The sequence below is a fragment of the Streptopelia decaocto genome, assembly GCF_964273445.1.
Source record: "Streptopelia decaocto genome assembly, chromosome: 1".
Lineage (NCBI taxonomy): Eukaryota > Metazoa > Chordata > Aves > Columbiformes > Columbidae > Streptopelia > Streptopelia decaocto.
The window spans coordinates 62,618,455-62,645,175 of NC_138663.1; the positions used below are offsets into that span (position 1 = coordinate 62,618,455).

Here is a 26,721-nt window from a genome sequence, read left to right on the forward strand (position 1 = left end):
CCAGGAGCTTGTGCTGGGAGCTGGAGGCTAATCACACAGCCCGGACATACAAAACACAGGCAGGCACCGTATGGCTGTTGCAGAAGGAAGAACAACCCAAATGATAATCCCTTCCTCCTGTATCCTGCACGGATGCATCATGACCAGATATTTTTTGGCCAGAAAAAGCTAAAAGTAAAATTATAATTTGTTGTGGAAAACAACAATCATTTATCAGGAAAATTGCTTTTCTTAGTTGGAAATTTATTTTTCTGCTTAAGAATCTTTTCAACGAACATTTCCTGCCCAATGCTTCATCCTCTACGACAGTGGAGTCCCATGGATGAGAGCACACAGATGGGAGGACATATAATCAGTTTCATTTAATTACAATGTGAAGCAGCAGACACAGCATCTATAAATCAGAAAGAAAAGAACAATCTTCTTATTATGCAGTGGAAAATAATTCTCAAGCCCTGTTTTTTCCCCAGCCTTCCTACTCCAGCTTCCCTCCCTGACAGCTGGAAAGGGCTCACTTGGATCATGGATCTGAACACAGAACCTGTCCACCAAACAGTGCAGTACAGGTCTGCAGATGGGAATATTTACCAAAGCACACTGACTAGAGCCCATTTCACTCATTTCCCACATTTGCTTTTTTTTCCTTGCATTTCTTTTGCCTATTGTAAAACATTTGCAGATTCAAAATTGAAGAAAACAAAGTTCTGCTTTTGTTCTGCAGAGGGGCCTGGGCTGCATGTTCAGCTTGGCCCAAAAGCTAACAAAAGGAATAGGTGGCATCCATCAAAAGGAAATCATTCTGGACATATCACACTATACCAACTTACCCAGGCTCTTTTGCATAACAAATGGCTTGCCCAGTAGCACTCGCACTGCTTTTTGAATACCAATGAGCAGTGTGGAGTACCCTCCTCTCCAAAGGGGCACGTTCCTCATTTGGCTACAAAAGCATCACGATTAATGAAGATGTAGGAACCTGTTGCTCTCAAAGTGTCCAGTTTCTTCTGGACACTGTCACCCAGCCCCTGGAGACAGCAGGCCTCGCACAGATAGGCATACTGGGTGCAAGAGGGGCTCTCTTGAGCTGACTTGGTGGGGACATGGCTGCCTCTGCTCTACATGATGAATGGACTAAGACAGCTGGAGCCCACCCAAAGTAAAAGCAACATTAGAGAACAGATAAATAGGAAAGATGTAAATAGTGGCCTCTTAACTAGGGTCGAGTCGGTTGTGAACTCAGAGCTCCTCTGGCCTTGGTGCAATCACCCAGGAAAGCCACAAACTCCTCTGTTTTTGGCACTGCATGAGTGGTGACCCATTTTGGTTCTCTCCCCTACACTGTTTTTGGTTTTGTTATTTTTTTTTTAAGAAATGTGCTAGTTTCACAGCCCAGAGGACTTTTCCCGGAACAGCTGCACATATGTCTGAAACAGCCCTGTCCTCTAGGCAACACTACAGGGCTGTGACAGACACTGCCATCACCCTGCCATTTGAGTTGCACCACATCACACGGGATGAACCAAAACCCTGTCTCCTCCCTGCAGAGTGAAATGGTCCTGTTTAAAGTTGACAGATGTAGATATCTAAGGATTGCCCATGTATGAGATGTGCTTATAAAGTGCCTGGTTTTAAGCTGCCATGATTATAACAAGGCCAGTGCGGGTATCTGTTGCTGGTGTGTATTGTTGAAGATAGGAGCAAACCACCTACATTAGGAGCTGAAGAGCCTGAAGGTGGCTTAAAGCCACTCCAGTCCTCCACTCTGCATGGAATTAAAACTCAGAAGATATGTCCTCATCTCATTGCTTTTGAAAGGGCAGATCTCATGTGCACACCTCAGGCATGTGTTCCTGAAGAGTCCCTGGAAGTGCACCACCCTGTGGAAATGCAGACACTGCACCTCTGGAGTGCTTTGAGATGGGAAGAAAAAGGTCTGGCAACTGGGTATGGCACCACACTGACCTGAGAATATAGTTACTTTTTAATTACGATGACTAGAAGGCCTTGGGTAATCTTAGTAGCTTTCATGAATGGGGTCCGAGCCTTCCATCTTGCAACCCCTCCAGCCAGTAATCCCCACAGCAAATGGGTATAAAATGCACATGACTCCGACTTAGCTCCCACTCTCCCGCCCTGGGTGCAGTCTCCAGTCACACAAAGCATGACCTAATCCCTCATGGGCTGTGGAAGAAACCTCACTTTGCCCCACAGATGTCAGTAAAGACCACCCTCACCAGCATGTTCGCATTGCAAAGCTGCAGGGGGGTTGGACTAGACACGCTTTGAAGGTCCCTTCCAACCCAAACTATTCTATGATTCAGAACAACCCCAGTATGACTCTTGCCTGACCGAGGCCATGACCGGTGCCAGTTTTGGGAGCCGTGCCCACTCACCGGGGTGCCGACTGGTGCTGCTTGCTCTTCCTGGCGGAGGCGGCAGTGGTGGCGGGCGGCTGGCGCATGACGTGAGCGACACCCACGTTGACAGGCTGGGCGGCGGGGAGAGTGACGTGGCTCGCCAGCAGCGCGGGCTGCTGCATGATGGGGTTGTAATGGCTGCCGTGAGCATGGGTGTTCCTGCAAAGTGGGGGAGACAGGCACACGTGTTAAAACGGAACGGGCGGCTCTTCAGCAGGCTCTTTCTCAAGCTCCCGCTGCCTTCGCCAAGGCACCCTCCTCCAGGGCCTGTCAGGCTCCCAGTCCCCTAAGGAAGGAGCATTTTCCTCAGGGAATTGACTGAAGGGACAGGAGACAGTGAAGCTGCCTGTAGCTCTCAGATGGGAGTGTCAGGCTGCAGCCTCTGCCCTTCTCCTCACAGCTCTACAGCCCGGCAGGACCCCATCCCCATCCCTCCCACCCCAGCTCTTCTCACGCCTCCTCCAGCACCAGTGGGTACTTTGGGGAGCCTCCAAGCACCTCCAGTTTACCTCCAGTCTGCCAGCGGTTGGGTGCCCGCCATGGACTCCGGGATGACGGTCGCGTGTTGGACAGAAGTGTGGGTGGCCACCCCCGTCAGCTGCTGCCAGGCAGGAGGGAGCAGGATCTGCTGGGTGCCACTGGGCCACGCTTGCTGTGGGACAGAAGGGAGACAATCTCTTTATAAGATCTGTCATACACTGAGCGTGGTGTATCATGATCATGATCAAGGCCATACTACCTAGCTCTTACCACTTTTCAGTCATAGATGACAAATACTGTTAGGAAACCATGGTAAAAGCAGTAAAAGTTATCAATAGAGAGAGCACAAAGGAGGGACAAAAAAACCCCTGCTGTCCAAAGCCTCAGCTGTGTTTCAGGTTAAACTGTGAATGGAAGGGACTGAACTAGTCGGTGTTTCAATCCAAACATCAAACACATTAGCAACTTTTCATTTTGACTTTTCAGATCAACCAGGCACTACGGTGCCATCACTGTTTCTACCCCGCTGCCCAGTCAATTTTCCTTCCTAACCCAACAGGACCTAAAGGATTTCAAGAGAATGAACTTTTCAAGGACTGGGAAAGAGAACAGGGAGCTACAAGACTTTTGCAAGGAAGAAAAAAACAAAGAGGAATTTGGGGATATCAATAGGGAGTGAGTATTGGTTACTGAGCGCTCCTCAGAAGCAACATCCTGCTGCATGGGCCAAGGAGCCCAGTCACCCGCTTCCAGCTCACCAGCAGCCTCCCAGCCAAACCAGAGTGGTGCCGCGCATGGCTCCACACCGTGTGCCTCTCCTCTCCGTGTTCCTCTCTGTTTTTTTCTGAGTGGGTGCGCCCCTTGCAGGGGTGGAAATCTCTGCCCTGTGAGTTGAGCCATCGTTCTGCTATGCAACCATCCCTCCAGCTGTGCTGCCACAGGCACGACTCAGGTCGTCCTGCTCCAGTGACTCCACACACGAGTCAGAAGATTGTGGGTTTTTTTGACTTGAGAAACTTTCTTTGCTACGTGCTGCCTGAAGGCAGCTCCAGCAGCTTCTTCCTGCCAGGGCTGGGGAATGCAGGGGTACCAGCTATGGTTCTCCTTAGTCCTAAACGGCACCACTGTATTTGACCCATGTTGTGTCACCTCACAGTTCTAAGGAGGCTAAATTTTAAAGAGGGGAGGCTTCTTCCAAGTATGCCTTTGTCTCCGTCTCCATCCTCACAAGAATTCTGTTAACTATCCCCATAATCCCCTCCTATCCCCCAGTAAAACAAACAGCCCACCCCAAATCCTCTTTTCCCAGTTCTGCTCCAAAGTTTGTCTTCTAATTTTCCGCCTTGCTGAGTAAGATGAAAAGGCTGCTACAGTGAGGCCTCTCAGCAACATCTGCAAAGGATGGACAGTAACAGGGCTCCTGAAAACTCTTCATCTATTGAGCCACGACCACAGACTAGTGCTGCTTGGAGCAGGTAGGAGGAAGACACAAAGATGCAAAAAGATCAGGAAGAAAGAAAAGGAACTTTTTAGTTTTTTTTCCCGCTCTTTTCTTCTGTTCCTTTTTGTCTCTACTTTGATTTGAAAGAGGAGACTAAACTACTGTTGCAGTCAGTCCCAGGGGACTACCTGGATTTACTTGCAGAGAAAACTGCTGCCTTCCTTTTCAGGAAGAGAACTGAACAAATCTAAGCTCCTTTCCCAAGTGCAGGGCATAAATTTAGATGCAGTGTCAGGGTCCAGGCACAAATTCCTCACTTGTTAGGTAAGGACCACTGAATCATTTCATCTGTCGATAAGACTTGTCTAGGCTATCCACCAGCACAGTGCTCTGTGCTTACACACAGGCAGAACAACTAATGGAATAAGCGTGTCTGTTCTGAAAGCCGGTGGCAGGACCTACGTGGGAAGAATTGTTGCTGGGAAGGAGTTAAAAGGAGAGAAAATCAAGAATTAAGGGCGTTATTCAAGGACAGGGGACAGTTGTGGGTCATGTCATGGAAGCCTGCCAGAAAACTGTACAGCTTTGTCTCTTTTGAGATCTGAAGCTGCAGAGAGCTGCTAGTAAAGACAGGATCAGTCTCACTGGCCTCTGTGCCTACAGTATGTGGTCTCATACAACATGCACAGGGAGAGCTGGGCACTGGCTGTGCCGGGACGCAGTACGGCTTTACCAGCCACAGCCACCCTAAGCAGGTGAGCACAGTGACCTGTGCTGCGCGCTGGGCAGGGGAGAAATCCTGACACACAAACAAAAGTGCTACACAGTGCTGGGAGCACAAGGAGAGGCATCTTGCCTCATCAGGAGGACAAACAAGGTGGGTGGAAAAGACAGAAGTGGTCTCTGGAGGCGCTGTGCTCTCGGCTGGGGACAGTCCCTCTGGTAGTTGGAGCAATCGCACCATCCGGTCTGAAGAGCATTAGATAAGCAGCTGCGCATGAGAGGAATAGCTCTCTGCTGAAAGAGAGACAGGCAGCCGCTTGGAGATCAGATGCGACTACAATGCATGACAAAGAAGCTGTGTTTTTCCATTCAGGAAACTGGAATTGGGTACAGATTTGTTTATCAGACCAGCTGCTCGGCCTGCACTGAGCAAGGCCTGCGGACACCAGATGCCACCGGCATCAATCAGAGCGCCTTGCCATCAGAGAGGCAGCTAGCATTTCTCATCGTGTGAGACAGACAGATATATCAGTAGGCAGATTGCCTCTCTTTTATTAAATCAAGAATTAAAAATCTATGCAAGTGAGGAGTGTTTTTCAGAAACAGCTTCAATTCCCTTGTGGAAGTGACAGTGAATAAAACATGCATAGAAAGTATGAGAGGGGCAGCCCATGAAATGGGAGTTCATGAGGTACTAGAGAGGTACTAGAGAGACAGGGGTACTATAGAGAGTTCAGACGAGGGTGAGGGCTCTGGAGCACAAGTCTGATGAGGAGCAGCTGAGAGAACCGGGGCTGTTTAGCCTGGAGAAAAGGAGGCTGAGGGGAGACTTTATCACTGCCTACAACTACCTGAAAGGAGGTTGTAGCATGGAGGGTGTTGGTCTCTCCTCTCAAGTAGCAGGTGACAGGACAGGAGGATGTGGCCTCAAGTTGTGTCAGGGGAGGTTCAGATTGGATATGAGGAAAAACTTCTTCACATATAGGGTTGCAAGGCATTGGAACAGGCTGCCCAGGGAAGTGGTTGAGTCACCATCCCTGAAGATGTTTAAAGGGTGTGTAGACAAGGTTCTCAGGGACATGGTTTAGTGCTAGAGTTAGGTTATGGTTGGACTCTGTGATCTTGAGGGTCTCTTCCAACCAAAATGATTCTATGATTCTGTGTAGCAGGGGCAGCACAGAAGTGGGTAGCAAAGGTTCTTTTGAACACTCCTTCCCTCCCACAGACTGCACAGTGACCCCAACAAGGCCACCTCAAGAAGAAAGAAGGGATTAGAGGTCCAAAGATCTTTCAGGATGCTTTAGACCCAACCCTCACCCCTCTAAGCCCCATGTAACAGCACACCTCAGGAGGCCTGGCAGAACGGCGGGGCTGGGCAAAGCTCTGTCACCTCCTTCCCCCACCACCTTGGCTGGCTTCTTGCACAAGCAATAGGCGCCTGCAACCCTGCTTGCACAGACTGCATCTTGCTTTGCCATTGTTTTTGTTCCCCCTGCCTGTTAGGCTCTCCTTTCCTACCAAACAAGAGAACTGGCCCAGGGAGATTGTTACAACAGGCTGCAAGAAATAGGTTCAGTGTTTTATAAAGCCCTCTAGCTAAGACTTGGCTACTGGGAAGGGGCAGGGCACCTTAGCTAATGGAAATCACACAGGCTGCAAGTTTTGTTTCAACCCATCTTCACCAGATAAGCTTGACTGGTAGCTGGTAAAGGAAGGCAATTGCACTGAGTCTTACCCTGGCAAGGCAATGCACAGGCATAAACCCTCAAGTCTGCTGGTACCTGACTGCATAAGACTGTGCTGGCATTAATGAAAGCATGGCAGATCAACCAATCCCGAGTCAGTGGCATGCATTTTTGACTCATAGTTCATATTTTCCAGGCTGTATAATTTAATACTAAGTATACTAGGCACTTTTTTTTTTTCCTGCCAGAAAAACAGAGGTACCATGGCAGCAGCTGAAAACCAATAGGGGCAGATTAACTGGAGCCAGCACAAGAAGGAATAAACTGCTCCTCCTTTTTGAGGAGCTGGGGTTCCCCTTGAGGATGTGCAAATGATAGATAGTACCCATCCCCATTTCTTTTCTCTTCTGTCAGAAACCATGCTTTTCCCATGACAGCGTTCCGTACAGTTGTGCCAACAAGTGCTGCTGACAAGCAGAGCTCTCCGGCTGTGGGGACCTTGCCCCTGACCCCCTAGATCTCTCTCATAACTTAAAAGCAGAGGGGCAGCTCATAAAACAGAAGTGTGCAAAGTTAAAGCATGAAAGGTATTTATTGGCCGCATGCAATTCCCCAGCACAACTCCTGGCCACCAGCTACCACTGAGAGCACACATTCAGGAGGATGAAGGAAGGTTTATTACCAGTGCCTCCTCAGCAGAGGCCTGACACAGCTTCCCCTGAGGCTTCCCAGTGTTTCCAGGGGAGAAGTAGAAGGAAATAAGGTTTTACCAGAGGCTTTTGCAACTCTGACATAGCCTTTGAGTTGAACAATGAACTGGGGAAAGTTTGGACATTTCAGAGAAAGCTGGAGACCCTTATATGGGCTGCCCAAGTCTCCAGACTGCACCACAGAAGGTCCTTGGAGAAAGCTCCTCTCCTCAGCCTCCAAGAGCTAAACAACACCAAAAACATACATGTTGAGCTCAGTGTCTTCCGGGCTCCTTACCTGTGCGAGGAGTCCTGGCTGGATCTGAAGAGGCTGGGCCCCAGGAGCCTGAGTGACAATGGGAACGGCGTTCTCCATCCGAACTGAATACCCAGCATGCTTCGAAGGGGAGGCTTGTAACCCTGTTCCACCAGCACAGAAGGTACAGCATTACCCACCAACATCATTGCTAGGAACAGGGGTCTGGTTTTCAGAGGACCTTAACGGCACTCACTGATGTCCACTTAAATCTGATCAGGCTTTCAGGGCCCCACATATTTTACCTCAGCTCAAAGGTGTCCATCCAATATTCATAAATATGATACATGCATAAGAGTGCAGAGAAGACATTTTCAAAGATGGTAAATGGTTAACTGAGTTCATATTTTTGGGGTATCATGAATCCATGGGAGACATTTTAACATAATATGTAACACAATATGTACAGGGAGAAAAGGAAGAGAGGGGAGGGAATGGCTCATCCTCCCCCATGTTCTCTGGTTTGATAACAGAAAATGATCCTTGCCAGCCAAAAAACATTGCTATGTGACAAGTCTCTCTTGTGACCCAAGTGGGACAGAGGGATGGGAATCCAGAACTGTGCACTCACTCAGCTATGACAGAAAAAGGTGATTTTCTCTTGCACAGCTTCTCAGGACTCACATTTAAAAAATTCTCATCTGACTGTGTAATCCAGTACACCCCAAACTCCAGCCGTTGCTGACTCAGCCATGCAATTAGCCTAACTGATGTGGAGGAAACTTCCCTCTCCACCACCTTAGTGCCTGGCACAGCCTGTGCTACCTCCTCTGCTCTAGAGCTTTTTCAAAACAGCAAGCAGAAGATGTTAGCTTACGTATTCTAGCAATACATTTCTGAAGTGAAACCCTCGAGATGCATTTTAACTATGCAGAAGAGGTCTAGCTAAACTCCCTTGGTTCAAAAGAGCTTTGATAATCCTGAAAACATTTAACAAGTGCCTAGAGACTGCTGTACAGACAGGCTTGCACAAATTAAGAGTAGAAGTTGCACCAGCTGAACCAAGGTCTGTTTAGATCACTTCCTACAGACACCTAGCTAGTTGTTCCAAATTGCTACAGCATGCAAAGTCAAGACAAGGACAAGTGGCTAAATCTGACCATCGCCCGAGTTGTCTGACAATTGTGCCTGCCACTGGTATACACAGGCAGAGCTGTTTGCAGCTGAAGGAACTGTACCAATAAATGGCCATGAGCATCTGTCGTGGAGGCAAAACTCATCTCCACCAGCACCACACTCCCTGCTGCATTAACCTCCTGAGTCCCTCTTTTGACAACTGAATCACTGAGAAGTGATGAACAAGTTATTTATGTACTGATTTATCATTGTTGTGGGGCTACGTTTTTAAGATTATTGAAGTGAGGCAGAAGAGCCTTAAACTTTGTTCAGGGTATAGGCCGAAAAATTTCACATATTCTCCCCTAACCCCTTCTCAATGCTTGCCCCATTGTTTCAGACCAGCGACTTCCAGCCCATGATGCTAGAGGTGCCTGCAAGGTCCTCCGCTGACACAAATATCAGCAGTGTTAGGTTATTAGTTTGACTTGATGATCTTAAAGGTCTTTTCCAACCAAAATTATTCTATGATCCTGTGATTTTCATCTGCAACAACCTCACTGCTCTTACGTGGAGCATCTCCCTTATGAGGAAAGGCTGAGGGAGCTCGGTCTCTTTAGCTTGGAGGAGACTGAGGGGTGACCTCATTAATGTTTATGAATATGTAAAGGGTGAGTGTCACGAGGATGGAGCCAGGCTCTTCTCGGTGACAACCAATGATAGGACAAGGGGCAATAGATACAAAATGGAACACAGGAGGTTCCACTTAAATATGAGAAGAAACTTCCTCTCAGTGAGGGTAACAACACTGGAACAGGCTGCCCAGGGGGGTTGTGGAGTCTCCTTCTCTGGAGACATTCAGAACCTGCCTGGACACCTTCCTGTGTAACCTCATCTAGGTGTTCATGCTCAGGCAGGGGGATTGGACAAGATGATCTTTTGAGGTCCCTTCCAATCCCTGACATTCTGTGATTCTGTGATTCCACCAAGAGCTGGATGAAACAGCAGCAGGGAGTGAACAGTGACTGACCAAGACTTGGTGAGGCTGGTGCTTACCTTGGAAGCCTGGTGGGCAGACGATGAGAGCTTGCTGGAAGGGGTCGGGCCGGGCACAGATCTGCGCTGTTCCTGTCTGCAGGGGCATGCTCCTCTGGGCCACCGCAGCCATGGACGCCGCTGAAGGCTGGTAGAGTGCAGATTGGTAATTTAGTATGGAGACCTCGGGGTTGGCTAAGGAAATAGTGGCACTGGAGGAGGTGGGAGCCAGGTTGGTGGTCTAAAGGCATGACGGGAATTAAACAAAAACAACAACAAAAAAATGAGGGAGATGGGTACGTTGGAGGAAGCAAAATCCAAAAAGAAAATAAAAAAGTAAAATAGTGTAAGATAAAGTAAAAAAAAACAAAACAGCAAACTGAAACCAAACAAGGGGTAGAACAGGACGCTGAGAAGCACAGCGGCAAGGGCAGTGATGGGGAAAGGAACACGGTCTGCTTGAGTAACTGCAGCTGTACCACACCATGGGACCTCCAGCCATGCGGTGCTGCCGCGTTCTGCTTGGAGACACAGTGCTTTCTCCACAGCAGAACTGTAGCCCCATTTATCGCCCTACTGGCTTCGACTTGCAGCAGGCAGAATATGGGTTCAGAAAATGCTACTACCCCCAAATCACACTGTTCTGTCACCATGCACATACTCTAGAAGCAGCTCATATTTCTTAAGTAAAAGAAACTCAGGACCTCCATGCCCTCTGAAGCTTCATCCTGAGAGGGGAGACTCATTCCAGCCTTTCCTTTACTTTGTATTTAAGACAGCACATGCCCTTTGGATTAGGTTTTGAATTTGAAAGAATCAGAAGGCATAACAGTAGGTAATAATAACATTTTCAAAGTCCAAACTTCTCTTGGCTTGACTGTCAGAGCAGAAACTCCAGCATGGGATGTTGCAAACCCACACAAACCAGCGCAGTGTTCCGCAAAACATCTAGAAATCTAAGGGTGATTTGTTTTTTATTTGGACTGAGTCCGTAACAATTGCAAACAATCCCTAAACAGCTCTGCCACTGCTCTATAAAAATACGCCCTTAGCATTGATGTCTAGGCAGATAGACTCTGCCAGATCCACGCTTCCCCTCCATCCAAAAGCACCAGAACCACTGCTGGAGACAGGTGAGACAACACTTTCTCATGGTGAATGCATGAACCAGGGACAAGGCTTTGATCAAGGCTGCAGGAGGCAGCAGGCTCAGCATTTTGTGCTGCCCCAGTTGCTACTGGGCCCAGGAAGGGCACCTGAGCTGCACCAACACAGCTGCAACCACGGCCCTGAGGGACGCGATGGCGAAACCTTTCTCCCTCCTCTCTGTGCAGAGGCAGGGAAGTGCAATTTGTTCCCTTGTGCCACACACCGAGCAGCAACCACGACAGCTCCCACACTCCTGATCTCAGGAGCTGTAACCGGAAGGAGACAATCCCCAGACATTTTGCAGAGACAGGGAGCATCAGAGAGCCAAGACGAGTGGTATTTTGAAGAGAACAGCAAAAGGTTTAGAGCTTGTTCAAATTAAAACACCCTTCCAGGAAATGTTTCTACCACTTCTTCTAGGAACACTGGAGACACCGGTTCTGCTCACAACACACACCCCTTACGAGAATTCAGTGATCACCACGGATCTCCCCAGCCAACAACCGATCTTAACATCTAGTGAGCTGTGAAGAAACGAAAGCAAGTCTGCATTTCCTACTAGCAGTTGTGGTACAAATGGTGTCCCTGACCTGCAGCTGCAGCCTAGGGGAGCATGTAGCCCACATTTCTTTAGTCAGCATCTCGGAAACAGCCAAGAAAGGGAACCAGTGTTTGCAACTAATACCCTATCACGCGAAGCCATGACCTAGCTCTGCCTGCACCTGCTTAACGAATTGTTCCAAAAGACCTTCTGCGATCACATATATTGAGAACTGAGTCATGAAGTCTGCTTTTCTGAGTGACACAGGAACAGCCCGTACATCTACACAGACTCCTCTATCTCCCTTGCTTTCCAAGCACCATTTCTGCAATGCCACCTGCAATGTCTAGAGTGAATCTTGTGCAGCCTACTCTCAACAGGCTTAAAAGACAGTAGCTATTTCTTCAGCTTCAGCCTCCTAGGGTGCTGTCCCTGGAAAGTTTCCTTTCACTGTTATAATACAGTTTCGCAGTAAACAACTTAGCCTGCTAGTCACATAAATTTTGTCAGCCCAACACTGGGGCACATAAAACTAATTGAAGAGTCCAAAGCATCACTACAAAGCCAGAGCCCACCAATGCGGAGTACAACGTGTTCAGAGTCAGGGTACGTGCACAGGGTCCCCACATCAACTGTGGCACCTGCATTAAAATCGGTGAGAGGTAAGAATAAACATTACCACTAAACTCTTCCTTCCTGTTGATCAGTTACAGTGCTGTGTCTATTATAGAAGGATTTAAATTCTTTTTCCTTCCATTTAAAGAAGTGCTGTAAGATCACAAATACTTCTGCCTGACCCAGGGAGTGCAGTCCTGCTTGCTGCATTAAGGGACTAATGAGCTTTTCCCCATAACAACTTCCCAAGTAAGCAGGATTTATCACCCCAAACAACAACATAAACAACTGAGGGCAACATTTCACCGTTGCACAAAATGTCACAAGATTACTGCTTGCCTGAAGAAAAGAGAATGAGGAAGAACAGACGAAAGAGAGTAAAAAAGAACCATCTTTTTGCAGGCATGTTAAATGGGATGCTACTTTGCTTTTCACCTTCTAGACCCTACGGACTTAAACCTTTCAAGCACTGGCTGCTTCTGTTCGATGTCCTTACCTGGTTGTGGACTGTGTTCAGCTGGTTGTTAAAAGTCATGGTCAAGTTGGTTGATGTGCTCGGGGCCACGTGGGTGATGAATGGTGTCTTGCTCTGGTTCACCGTGTCATACATATTCACCCGCCGCTTGCAAATCTCCATGTTCTGGAAGCAGGACTTGACACTGTGTAAGGAAAGCAGGGACAGGGAAGAGACAGAAAATCAACCAACCAATCAACCAACACAGGTAACAGCTCATCACAGTGGCCCTGCATTAGGTCTCAACTGCAGGCTTGGCACCTTCTAGGCTTGTAAAGCCCTTTGCTATTTTATGCAGGTCTCTCTTAACTGGTGAGAGTCAGATTTGCCTTGTGCTGAAGAGGGTCAAATGGGTGTCAAGAGGGGAGCGGCAGCTCTGGGACTCCTGGGTGCCCCCATGGGTCCGAACACTGCAATCTAAGTCACAGAAAAGCCAGCAAATCGGTTGCTCTTTCGGTGTCAGGGCAAGAAATACAAAGTGGCTATTTTAAAAGAGTGAAAGAGATTGAGAGCAAGAAAGAAAGATACAGACTGTTTTTTTTTTTGTGATGATTGAGGCTAAGGGAAAAAGACAACTCATTCTTTCTGCCTCGATGTAAGCCCAAAGGCAGTTTTACAAGTCTTTTGCAAGAAAGAATTTTACTGTTCTTGGTCACTGAGACCCCTGAAAAATCTTACTTGTTCCTTTTAAAAAAGTAGTTCACTGAGAGCAGAGTCCAGCCAAGCAGTTAAAACATTGCCCTGTCTGGCTAAACGCTTCCGCAGATGCTTATCTAAAAGCACATGAGCTGTCCTCTTGCAGTCAATGGGACGATTCACATGGCAAAAGATGATGCCAAATCAGATTCATCAATGTCCTGAGGGAATCGGGTTTTAAGGTTATCTCAGACTCAGAATCAGAATCAGATCTCTGGGGGGAAAAATTACAGCTTCTACCTCTACACAGACTTTTGTTTAAATGTTATTGATACAGCAATGGACATTTTGAGAAGTATCATATTTCGTATCCCCGGTAAAGGAGACAAAATACTCTCTGCATTGCTAGAGCACTCCATGTGCCTGGTACATGAAACTGTTGGTATTATTTCTTTTTTATAACTGGGATACCAAAGCATACAGAGGTTTAAAAGGTAACGACATAGCGATCTTGTGCAAAGCTGTATTTTTAATAAAATCTATTTTTTCCAAGATCTAAAAACCAATATAGGTTTTCCACAATTCTTCCATAATAGTTTTTACAAATGTGACCTCAGAGTCTGAAACACAACCCCAAAAAGTATAAAGGCATTGATTTTATTTCCATTATCCCAACCCAGAAAAATAGAAAATCTAAGCAGGGAAAATCAGCTGCAGCTGTAAAAAAATCAGCTGTATGCATAATTTGTTTTTGTAACGATCTAAGCTACTAGAGGTAGGGGAGGTAAACACATCCTCACATAATTTTTAAGAAACAAATTGTCCCTCGGAAAGGAACAAGCTCATATGATCCCTAGGGTTGGTCAGGAGGAGGACCTAGATCTGTTCATCTCTGTCTTGTCTCTTACTCACATGGTCATCTTTCTTCTCTTACAGGTAATATCTTGATAACTGGATCTGTGCCATAAATACCTGCAGACAAGACAGGCTCAGGACACTGTGCATAGCTGCGCATTATGTGCATTCATTTAAAGAACTATGAAATACCTGTAAGTCGCAGAACATTCAGAAATATCAAACACTTATCAAATAAATATGGAAGACTATTGGATTGCATTTTTCTAGTCAAGTATGAATATAATTCTCCCTCCAAAAAACAGAAAGCACTGGAAAGAGTGTATATTCTGTACATGGTTAAATGGTTTGTGTTATCAAATGTTTTGATATAACAAGGTATAATCTCTACTAATATAATACGGTGTTCTCTGTCTTAAAAAAAGGGGGAAAAACAAGAAGGCAGGGACAGAACAAAACAGACAGGAAGACTGAAAAGTACTCAAGAACTTAAGAGCCAGGCAGTTAAATACACGTGAAATAGGGAGCTAACTGGCTTTGCTTTTTGCTTGGAAGTAAGCAGAAGGGTCCCTCTCAGGCTGCTCAAGCTTGCAGCATCTCTGAAGCACACCACGGCAGAGACTCTTTCCAGAAGCTGCATCTTCCATACATTTTCACTTTCTCTGCTGCCTGATTTACTTTCAAGAGAGATTACAACTCCCTGCACCTCCTGAGGCTTTGAAGTTTCTACTCTCCAAACCACAGGCAATCACAGACAAAATTTCCATCAGCTTGCCACGCTGGTTACAGCTTATTGCTCTCTTTACCCATCACTGCTTCCAAAGCAGAGGGGCTGCGTGGGGTTACGCACCTGGCTGGCATATCATTTACTATTTGGAGACCTGATGCTGAATCTTTTATTTGGGTAAAATTCTCACTGCTATTGGCCCCAATGGTATTTTCAACCTTTCTGGGGTTTTGCCTGAGCAGCCCACCACCAAGCTCTTCAAAAATGAAGATGTGATTATGGACTGTTACGGAAAGATTTCTGACGACGATGCATTATGCCACACATCTCTCCTATCTTACAATCAGTTGTTGCACAGTAAGAAGGACTTTTGCAAATAAAAAGACTACCCTATATGATGCTAACACTGTTGGAAAACACTGTTATTTTTAAATTTATGAATGTATTTATATGAAACTTACTTTCTTTTTATTTAGCACAACAATCTCCCATCCTGTTTTCATTACATTTATCACTTAATATCTACTTACAGATAACAATGCTCAAAGATGTCTATGAAGGGTAAGTCTGGGTCTATGCAGATCGTGCACCCACTACCTTCTGCTAAGCAGCTGCTCTTATCTTGTGACAAATGTAATGAAAAGGCAGATACACCTCCTTCACAGAGGGAAACTACCTTAAATGAACTTGAAATACCGCAGGTAAGAGTACACATACGGGCGGGAGAGGGGACACAGAGTAACCTGCTGGTCTGCAGTACCCACACAAACATATCCTATGGCTTTTTAAGCATCTCCTATATTTTTGTACCCAAACTCCTCCGAGGCTTTCAACAGCTGTGCACATAGCACCCAATGAAGCACAGTGTTGTGCCAGTAACTGTTCTCCTGACATGGGGAAGGGATGGCCTGCAAAAGCCCCTTGAACTGCAAAGTGTTGTAGAGCAGGATGCTCAAAGGTAGGTGGGCCTGAGGGCTCTGGAGAACTCCCACTACGTGTCGGCCTTGACTTGCACCTGAGAACCCGGCCCTATGTGACCTGCTAGGGGCACATGAGCAAGTGCTGGGTGCGGATTTCTTGCATTTTGGGCTGCTGCGCTCCATGACGCAGCCCCCAGAGAATGAGGAGTCGGGCTGGAAGGCATGACACATCCTCACACAACTGTGTCAACTGAGGTCAGAGTGTGGTGTTTGAAGTTACATAGGCAGGCAACAACAAAGCCTAAAACTCCTTGTTCCGTTGCCTGTGCCTCTAAACCAGCCTGCTGCAGAAAAAGCTCTTCCCTTAAAAAGCAAGCATCCCCAAATGGACCCCTGCAAGATGGGAATGTTCTGGGAGGAAGGACTGGCTCCCCACTGCAGATAAGGCTGATTGCTGCAGTAACAATCAGGACTGTATTACTTTGAGATATACTGATACTTTCAGCACTAATTGCATAATTTCTTCTGCATTTCAATGCAAACATATGTAATTATTGAATATTTACATAATGAATGTAGCACACTCTGCAGTGTTTTAAATGCCAAGCACCTACAACATAATTCTTGCAACCTTAGAGTTGGCAATCCTCTTTTTTAACCAGAAAAAGATTAAAACTTAGAGCTTAAACATCTTAATAATGCCCCTTAGACACATTTGCTCTCCACCACAACTAGCTCCCCTCTTCATCCCTCAATTCAAACCCCAAGGGAAAAGAAAGCCACGTACTGTGTGCTATGAGGGAAATCGAGCAAGTGCGTCATGGTGACAAAAGGGTGGTTCAGAGTTTCGATGGGTGTTATTCTCTTATCTGCATCTATCGTCAACATCTTCTTTAACAGATCTATAAACTCCCGCCGGTCCGCCTTTTCCACCAACATATCACTTCCTTCCAAATCTGTTGTCATGTTCACCTGAAGGAAAAGGGACAAGGGTGAGCGCTGAAGGGAAAGAGCAGATGGTCAGGTCTTCAGCAAACTGTGTTTACTCCTTGTTGGAGCACATGCCCTGGGAGCCTCCCTGTCTAAAGGGGTAGTTGCTGAAGTCACACGGCAGACTCCGCAGTGGCTCGTCATCTGGCTTGTGCACGTCAGCTCTCCAGACAGACTGTTAAGTGTTCAGCTCGCTTGGGTCAGTGGCTAATGAAACACTTAGTCACCCTCCACTGAAGATGAACAGCTTCCATGTGGTAGCAGGCAAGCTCCGATAATCAGCGTATTTATCATAGAAAGGACAGTGCTCTCTGATACTTAACTATGTGTCGTGTGAGCAAAAAAGATACATAGAACAAATAAAAATTGTCAGTAGGTTTATGGGAAACATCCCATTCATGTATCAGGTACCAGAGAAAAAAAACCCTTTTTTTTATTTCATTCATTTATACAATCCTCTATTTCTGCATGTTTGCTTGTGAATGCTACAATGTCTGGACTTCGCTAGCACAAACTCCAGTTTTGTACTGGTGTTGTACCAGTTTTGTGTGACAGTTTGCTTGCCAGCACAAAGTCCAGTCACAGGAATGGTTAGTCTGTAATTAACTTTCACAACCACATGGAACTGACACTGAATTAGTACACCCTGTTCCGCTAGACAGCCATGTTTTACAGTGACCACGCTCTTCTGCAGGCATGGTGATTATTTCCAATGTCACCACTTTACAAATGTCACCACTAAAGCGCAGAGAAGCAAGTGACTTGCCAGGGGTTGCTCACAGGAGAGACAAGGGAAAACACTCAGAGATGTGACTTAGCCATTTTCCAAGGCTGTTTTACTACAGCGCATTGAGCCCACGTGCCCCTGTGTGCAGTTTTCCCTACACAGCAGCACATAAGGAGCTGATTAGGTAGGCATAATCCTGGTATTTCTCAGGAGCTATCACAAGAATAGGATACAGAGAGAAATCATGTCGTTCCCCTCTGTTAGTGTTGCCCAAAAGCACATGAAGCAGTCTTGCTGGTTACTCACCAGTGCTCTTACCTGTGCCATATCATCCAAACAGTTGAAAATATACTTTCTTGCTTCCTTCGACTTAATCCCCGTCTCTGCCTCATGATCATCTGGTGTCTGCTCAAAACAGGAGACAGGCATTGACCAGAACTGCCCTGCAACCAGCTGTGGGTTATGTGCCACTTCCAGCTTGTGCCTTATCCTGCCCTCATCAGAGACCACCACGTCTCCCTCGCCTGAGCAGATAACATTTACGCTATCTCCCCTATGGTTATATGACAACTTTTGTGTCATAAGGTGATATGTCTCTTATTTTTCACTTCAGAGGATCCTTCCAACTACAGTGGGAGTCCCAGAGGTCTCCTATGCCTACCTCAGTGAGAGGCCCAGCATCCCATCCTCACAGTCAGAAGCCCACTGGTCTCTCCCCTTGGGTACCAAACACACTTGTACCAGAGACACATGGTTCACTTACACTACTAGCGGTTTTGAGTGTCAGAATCATTTTTTTTTCTTTTTTTCTTTTTTTTTATTTTTTTTCCACAATGCATTAGATATTAGAGCGAAGTCTCCCCAGGGCATGTTTCATTTAAAGTACACATCAATTCATAGACTACTTAGAGGGAGATTTCCAGGTCAAACCCAGATTTAAATTTCCCACAAAGCGGTGCCGAGCAGGAGGGCTAAGTGCTGCAGACTTCGGGGACGGCAGTTTTACTTCGGGCTATACCCACCCCAATGTCTGTGCTGCACTGCAAAAAGCAGAGACCTAGGCTCTTAGGTGACCTGAATGTCTCCTCGCTTCCAACCGACAACTGCAAGGCAAAAGAAACAAGGGAACACCTTCCTACCTTCAGTCTCCACAAAGGATACGGTGAGTCTGTATCCCTGTTGAAAAACCTCGTGGTCTTTGTCCCTGCACTTAGCAAATACTCTGCTGGTAAGCCCTGCGTCTGTGAAATATAGCGAATCTGTAAGAGAAGGATGAGAGGTCACTGTTCATCCCATGAAAGATCTCTGGAGGTCTTCTGTGAAGGAGGGCAGGAGGCATTTAAAAGAACACAACAAAGAAAGAAAGTGAAAATGTAGCACGTGGTTAGACTTCACCAAAAAAAAACCCCAGTGCAAGGAATGAGAGGAAAGAGAATTCCCATATGGCATCCCTCCATTTATCACGTACATCACTGGAAACCCACACCCCTACGGTACGTTCCTACAAAGCCTACGGATAAAGGGAGGAAAGTCCCTAGGTTTTGAAGGTCAAAGAGGAAGACCCATACAGAGATTTCAATGGGGTGTTTTACTGCTTTGCGCGCTTTCCTCTCCAGGAGGTAATTTCAACAATTTGATTTTCGTGCTCTAACTTTTGCTATTTTTTCCCCCAGCTGAGTGCACAGGCTTTCCTAAAGAGCAGTTTGAAGTTCAAAACAGAGGACTATGAAGTGACTATCTTTGAACTTAGATGAAATACACACTCAAATGAACTGACACCCTCATAGTAGGTAAAGTACTTCATCTCTATTGCCTACATGACTTATTTGTTATTTGGGTTACTTCCATAAGTATGACCTCGCTGGCACTCACACAGCTAAAAGATGCTGTGCTTCCAGGATCTCAGACTTTAATTTATTTATTCAAAGGAGTGCGGCAGGGAGGAGAAAAAAAAAAACTACTCTTCATGCTTGGTATGTGATTTTCAAATGCTTGTAAGTTTTTCAGCTACATCTGATTTCCTTTGGAGTCACTAATGGCCCTGCTTTTCACTGCAGGTTATTTCCCTTGCCAAATTTCACCTTTAAAGCTCTGACTGAAAATATACTAGTTGCAAAAGAAGAGTCAAAGAAACATTTTAATATATTAAAAACCTATTTATTACCCTGCCTTTTTTTTTTTTTTTTTAATTCTCTAAAAGAAAAAAGACCTTTTCAGGCTGCATTTGCAGACGGCTAAGATCATACTGAAGAAGAGTATGGGAATGGCAAGTGTTCTGCAGCCGTTGTTCTAGCAGACACTACACTATCAGTTTTAGGTCTACAAAAGGAGCACAAAAGCCTATAGGGAGAAAAGCACGACAGCTTATATTAGCTGGAAACCTACACCACTGTGAACGTTCTCCTTGGCATTGCTTTTAATATGCACCCCCATAAAAGGGGTTATGAAACACCACAGAGTTTGTACAGTTTCTTCCGACAAATAAACCTTTATTCAGCACTCGCTGTTACATCAGAGAAAGGGTCCTTGCTCTGCTCAGTGAGGAGAGACACACACAGAGCTCTCTAGTCAACAGCAGTGTTGACTCTTGATTGAGACTCTCCTTACGTGGTCAGGTCTTAAAAGCCAGTGTACCAAACAGCACACAGGTTACCTAGAACAAATTCCCCAGGTGGATAATAAAAAGTTGACTCGGGAGGATAAGAAACACATATCCCCTGTTAGTGAAACAGAAAAAGTTGACGTCTGTTCATTCCGCCAAGAGAAGCAAAAAACACCTGTGCTTTTACCAGCATCCACAGCAATATCTGTACCTACCTGGTCATACTCCGAAGCTCCTGGGTACAATGGCCAGCCCAAGAACAGCTCTGCAATGACGCATCCCAACGACCACATATCGATTGCTTCACAAAACGGTAAACCGAGGATGATTTCAGGGGCTCTGCAAAGGAAGAGGTTAGAAAACATCAGCAATGGGAGCAGATCTGTGTGGCTGGCGTGGGGAGCCCCACGCAGATCATGATGCTCATGAAGCTGCCTGCTGCCAACAAGTGTCACCGCTCCCGTGGAGCCGAGGGCACCACCAACTACCAACGAAGTGTCTGCTAACCAAGCATGAGCGTCAGTGAATATTTATCCTTACAGAAGAGTCCTCTTGCAGCGTTTCACCAAGAGACAGCCCTTCATTTCTCAGCAGTTTGCAAAGGAGAGAACTACCATTGTTTTAATTCGTCAGGTTGGGAAATGAAGCATGAACCAAATGTTGTGGGTTGAAGGCCACCCAATTAAGGTCCCCACTCAAGGTTCTCCAGACCAGTTTGCCACCCTGTAGAGGAAGCGTGTGGACTCCCTATGGTGAAGCATCCTCTGTTCACGCAGCTCGGTGGGCTTCACAAACAGCCAGACATTAAATAATCATTACAGGACTGGTATAAAAGGATTACTGACTTTTTAAATAAATGGATGTAACCATAAAACAGAGAAATAGCATAATTAGATCTATTCGACCTAAGACTTTTCCTCAGGAGAAAGTACCCAACAAGCCTTTACTTCCCAGTCTGTCCAAAGCACCTCATTAGATTTTCTCTTCCCTCCCTGCCCAAACAGCCAAACTGTGGCAGCACTCCTGCTATGCATTTACTGTCAGTTTCAGAAGATGCTCACTGAGGCATTTTGATATTAGCCCTGCTGAGGAAGGAGAGGACAAGGTAAAACTTTGCTTCAGCTCTCCAGAGGGATCCCCAGCTGGGGCCATGCAGGAGACACCCAAATAAGCAAAATCAGTCTTAGCTCAGATTTCCACAGGAGCTTAAGGTGAGGGTCATTTCACGTTTCAGCCAGGTAGAAACTGGTGTCAAATCTTAGCCAGGTACCGTGCAGTCAGTGGAGGGACACACACATCAGCAAGGGGGATTTGATCTGTTGCCTTGGGATGGTTTGAATCTTCCTTCACCGAGGCTACACACACTCCCGAAACTCCAGTAGCCAAGGTGAGACAAGATGAATCCTCCCCTTAGTACCCTAAATGTGTTCTGAAAGAAACTTCTAAGTGGAAGAATCAAAAGTATCTAATAAATACTGAACACCTTGTACAAAACCCACCTCCGCACACAAAAGCCATGTGCAGTTAAGTGCCATAGTTCCTGTTTTACACAGGGATCACCCAAGGTTTCTCTCCTGCACTTCTTGCAGATCTTGCAACACTTCTAAAGCCTCAGCTTCTGGAGTCAGGTGATGTAAAACAGAAAGAAAAACTTACTTTCCTATACTCCTCTGACTATTAAATAAAAAGGCAGAAGACAAAGATAAAAGAAACACACACTGCTTTAAAACTTGAGTCATTTTCAAAACAGCCTTGGGATTTCTCAGGCCGTGATGCATATTTTGGGAATGCCTGGAGTTTGCTATTGAGTAAATCAAGTGCCACCATCCAGAGCTGGAAATAGGGCCCATGGTTCCCATTTTTCCATCTGTCATCAGGATAAGATCTGACACTACTGAGATCATACTAAGGATTACCAATTGCAGTGGAAAACATTATGTTTTAATCACGTCATTACATGGTCATGTGAAGACAAGTCTTTAGCCAAGAAACCAAGCAAAATGGGTAATTTTTTCCAAGGAAACAAGCAAAGGCCCCGTAGCAAGAATCCATGCCCCATCTTCAGCCCACAAACTTCCCCAATTTTGAGTTGACTGGTAATGACAAAAGCCCAAAACTACCTTTTCTCAAACCAGCAATGCAGAATGTAAAAATTTCAGGAAATTCTGGGATTTTAAGGCTAGGATGCTTTGTACCATTCCCACAGAAAACATACCAGAAACTTAGAAAGTGGCTACCCTTAGCCCTTCTAGACTCATCTGTTCTTGATTTTCTCATACCCCACTGTCCTTTAGCCTGTCGTGACAAACTTTGTATTCTAACGCCAATCTCTTCTTAGGAAGAAGGGGTTAATTTTCCTCCATCCCTCCCCATCCCATCATCCCTACTCACACCTAGGCAAAATGCAGAAAGAAAAAGACAGCTATGGTGACCTGAATCTCATTACTATGTAAATCCTGCATTCAAAGCCATCTGCCTCTCACTGTCTGCCTTCCACATTGTCAACGAAATGTCCCTGGTCACTAATGAGAGCTCAGCCAGGCAGCGCCTGAACTTCAGATCCCTCCCACTAACTCAAGTGGAGGGAGCGGAGGGGTGGACCATCCATGGGATATTCCCAACGTGATTTTGTGTAGAAACCTCCCTGTTCATAAAAATGACTCGCGCTGCTGTCATATGCGGCACACGCCTCCTCCCCATGCTTATGCTGCCAATACCTCCAGACCCCTGCAAGAAGGGATGACCTAGAATTTGAGATTCTAAAATGTCTAATTTCTTTTTTCTCATGAGTCTTTGGCTGTCCAGTGGGTTTTCCTTAAAGCTCCAGCTTCTGGAGTGCAGCAATTAGGAGAGAATTTATTTTTCACACACGAAAGAAGTTTTGCATGCCCACTGTTAGGAAGAAAAGCACAAAACCAGTGTCTGTACCATTTAGACAAATAAAAGGCAACTAAACAGAACGCCATTCATTATATTAAAACAGACCTTCTGTTACAGAGAGGGGAGGTGGTGAGATAGTTTTATCTTATTTTACTTTTTTGAAAGCTGGTATTCTCATTACTCAGTCAAGCCTAAACATCAGTTGCAATCTTTGCCTGTTCAGCCCCAAATTATGATAATTTTGGAACAGCAATGAGAACCCCTGTGAGAGGGGGGCCAGGCTGAAGTGCTATGGTTCCCTATGTGCACCACAGCCAGTGTTCTCTGCACCTTTCTCCCAGCCTTTGCCTCATGACTGCAATTTTTTCCATGGAGAGGGAGTGGCCCTAAGACAAAAAGATCTTGTTAACTCAATCAAGCAGTCATTAAGACACCGCAAGAACCACAGGTGTTGGACACCACACAGGCTTCCAGGTTTTCAGCCAGCAGACAACTCCCGTTTGTGGTGCAGAGGACAAAGCTGCAGGACCAGTGTTCTGCCGGCCTGCTGGCACCCTGCTGGTGGCCAACGCCAAGCGTCTTGGTGGAAGATGCTACACGTTCTGTAATGAAACAACTTATCCACTGATAAAATGCCTTCCGAACATCTATCGGGCAGAAACTTCTGTATGCTCAGTTACGGATGCATAGATTCCTTCTGCATGTAGACCTATACCTAAGACGTGGTACTCCTCTCTTTCTTAACAAATGCAATTTTTTTAAGACAAGGTGAGATCTTGACTTTAATCGCATGTCACCTGGAGTTCAACAGGCAACCTTCTGCTTTCAACAGCATCTTAACTCAGTTGCTTAAAGCCTGATTTTCCTTCATCAGGTTTAAATTTGTCACCTCTCACTTCATGTTCACATGGATTGGCCTAAAGGTGAAGACAGAAGTGCTTGAATCACTTTTCTTCTAGCACAAACTGTTTTTATATCTCTTCCCTATTCTCCCTTCTTTGCAGCAGCTTCTGGCTTCCCAGTGTTCCATTCCATGCATGTTTCAACCCACTGCCACCGCCTGCCCCTACAACTCCTCTTCCTGACATGACTGCTTAGCAATAGACTGAACAGACCTAGAAACAGTTAAACACGAGGATATTCCCTAGACTTATTTCACACTATTTGCAGAATGCTTTCGCGTTCCAGTCTTCCCTGAGCCCAATATTTTGTTTGCTTTTGGAGTGACATGAAGCATTTCAGCAGATGTTTTATCTGGGAGATCCTCTGAGACACGCAGTCCTTTCTCCAGAGGAGCTGCAGTTAATTTAGGACATAGAATTATGTAAAAATAGTTTGTTTTTCCTTTTCCAATGTTTACTTGCCTTTCAGTACAGCAGTGATCGGGCGTAATGTTGTCTGTAATCTAGATAAGTCCCTTAAATGTTCCTCATTCTCTTCTGCAGCCTAATCCAAGCAAGTCTGTGGTATCTGCACACTTAAGCACTTCACTGCCGGTCCACCACTTTTTGCAAATAATTAATACATTAAATAACTCTGGTCCTAAATTGTGCATGCAGTCCACTCCACAACTGACCCTTTTATTCCTAAAAGCACTAAGATTTAGCCCAGCAATCAGAATGATGTAATTCTCTTTTCCAAAGCGAAAGAAAACATTTCCATGTTTTAGCCAGTTCTTATGTGGGATTTCTCCATTCTGCAGTCAGTAACACTATGTAACAGGGGAAAATACCCTATTACGGTCTGCACATCAGAGTATTTTAATTATCAATCAGAAGGACAATTCACATGGTGTCAGGTCCTCCCAGAACAGCATAGAGATCTTCAGCATATCACTCCATGGCTGCACAGGGAAGTGTTTCCATCCCAATGTTGTTGCTTGTTTTAACACAACAAGGGACTGAGAGGGGATCTCATCAATGTTTATAAATATCTCAAGGGTGGGTGTCAAGAGGATGGGACCAGGCTCCTTTCAGTGGTGCCCAATGATAGGATGAGGGGCAATGGGTGCAGACTGAAACACAGGAGGTTCTGTCTGGATAGGAGGAGAAACTTCTTTATTTTGAGGGTGCTAGAGCACTGGAACAGGCTGCCCAGAGAGGCTGTGGAGTCTCCTTCTCTGGAGACATTCAAAACACACCTGGACACATTCCTGTGCGATCTGCTCTGGGTGAACCTGTTTTAGCAGGTGGGTTGGACTGGATGATCTCCAGAGGTCCCTTCCAGCCCCAACCATTCTGTGATTCTGTGAACACAGACTCACCAAACCTTTTGATGGTGGTGGGGATCTGATTGGAAACCAAGCAAATGCAGCCCGCTGCCAGATATCTTGGTACATGCAGGAACATCCCCATTTACCGCTTTCCGCCAGTCTTCCGGCTGTGCATCCACAACACCCTCAGCACAGTAATTCCAGCCTCTGGTATGAGACACACAGACGGAACACAGAAAACTTTGCCCTCCTGCTCTCCCTCTCCCACGAGATGCACGTACACGCAGGCACAACCTGCTCTACAGCTCACACAGATCTCACCAGCACAGACCAAAGATTTAAAAACCACTCACCACCAACCTGCGAGACACTGAAGAGCTGCCCCCCAAGAGCCTATATCTCCAGGACAGCAGCAGCCAGCCCATGCCCGCTCCACACATCTCCTACCCCTTTCCCAGACCAAATTACTCAGCCAGCAAAAGACGACCCGCTCCTTGGCTCAGTGCTGGGTCTGGTAAGTCCCCAATCACCTTGGAGCCCAGCTTGAATGTGCCCGTGTACACCAGAGAGCTGCTGGCACTGGGTGCCAGGGATGCAGGACATGTGGGTCGCTGTGTTGGCAGCTCCCACAGGCCCCCAGATGCAGGAGTGCCATCTCATCATTTGCTTGCACCTCACATATGACCCCGTCCTGCTTTCAGGCCTGCCGCTGGCAGAGTATTTACTTTAGCAACCCTGCTTTGTGGCAGGGTAATTTCATTGTCTGGTGTTTCTGTCAGGAAAATTAATTACCAGTCTAGATCGCTGGCTTTTTCACCCACATATCACAGGACATTAAAAACAAACGCCAAAAAAATTCATTTCCACAGACTTGGATTCAGAGAGCTGGGCTCTTTCTGAATTTTAAAACTGCCCTGCAAACTGCCCTCCTGGGGATAATTTACCACCTCTGGTAGGGTTTCGTGGCTGAGCGTGACTGTCTCAGCAGAGTCCTTCATGGACAAGTATACACATCAGACAAAAATATAACTCAAAACTCGATACTTGCTGGCACCTTGAGCAAAGAGCGTGCCTGCTTCTCGCCTTCGGGGTGACGCTTCTAGAAGAAGGTTGCGGGCAGCTGCAGGCAGTGCAGACAGACCCACAGCGGTGCTGTCTTCTCAGCCAACAGACACAGCTCTTGCGTTCTACCTGTTAGTCTCACTTGCCAAGGCCTGAGTGCTTCAGGAAGCAGCTGCCTTCACATCTCCACCCAGAAAGCCCTGAGTAGAGGCAGAGACAGAAGCCAGACCCCCCAGCCCAAGCAAGCACCCACTGACCAGCTGCATGCCCAGGGCTTGAGACCTCTCAGCGCTCGTGCTCTCCCACACACCAAGATGCTTCCTGTGGGGAGGAGGAACTGCATCCTTTCACGTGTCCTACAAAGGGGCTTTTATTCAAGCGACGAGGCTCCATCTTCCTCCCAGCTGAACCCTTTCTTTGGCATCTCTACGGACTCTTTCTCACACCTC

At 46.3% G+C, this 26,721-nt stretch overlaps 1 protein-coding gene across 5 annotated transcripts in view; it reads right to left on the reverse strand.

The window, feature by feature from the left end:
• Positions 1-26,721, reverse strand: part of HIPK2 (homeodomain interacting protein kinase 2) — a 135,155-nt gene that overhangs the window by 15,385 nt on the left and 93,049 nt on the right. For 2 of the 5 annotated variants that reach the window (XM_082044610.1, XM_082044614.1), the window contains exons 3-12: positions 20,334-20,457; positions 18,656-18,775; positions 17,835-17,921; positions 16,587-16,771; positions 14,210-14,269; positions 12,644-12,806; positions 9,864-10,083; positions 7,734-7,855; positions 2,927-3,069; positions 2,394-2,576 (exon numbers count right to left, since the gene is read on the reverse strand). In XM_082044610.1, coding sequence (XP_081900736.1) covers positions 2,394-2,576; positions 2,927-3,069; positions 7,734-7,855; positions 9,864-10,083; positions 12,644-12,806; positions 14,210-14,269; positions 16,587-16,771; positions 17,835-17,921; positions 18,656-18,775; positions 20,334-20,457 — 1,407 coding nt within the window. The remainder of the gene's footprint in view (positions 1-2,393; positions 2,577-2,926; positions 3,070-7,733; positions 7,856-9,863; positions 10,084-12,643; positions 12,807-14,209; positions 14,270-16,586; positions 16,772-17,834; positions 17,922-18,655; positions 18,776-20,333; positions 20,458-26,721) is intronic. The other 3 variants (XM_082044612.1, XM_082044613.1, XM_082044611.1) reach the window with 3 other exon arrangements.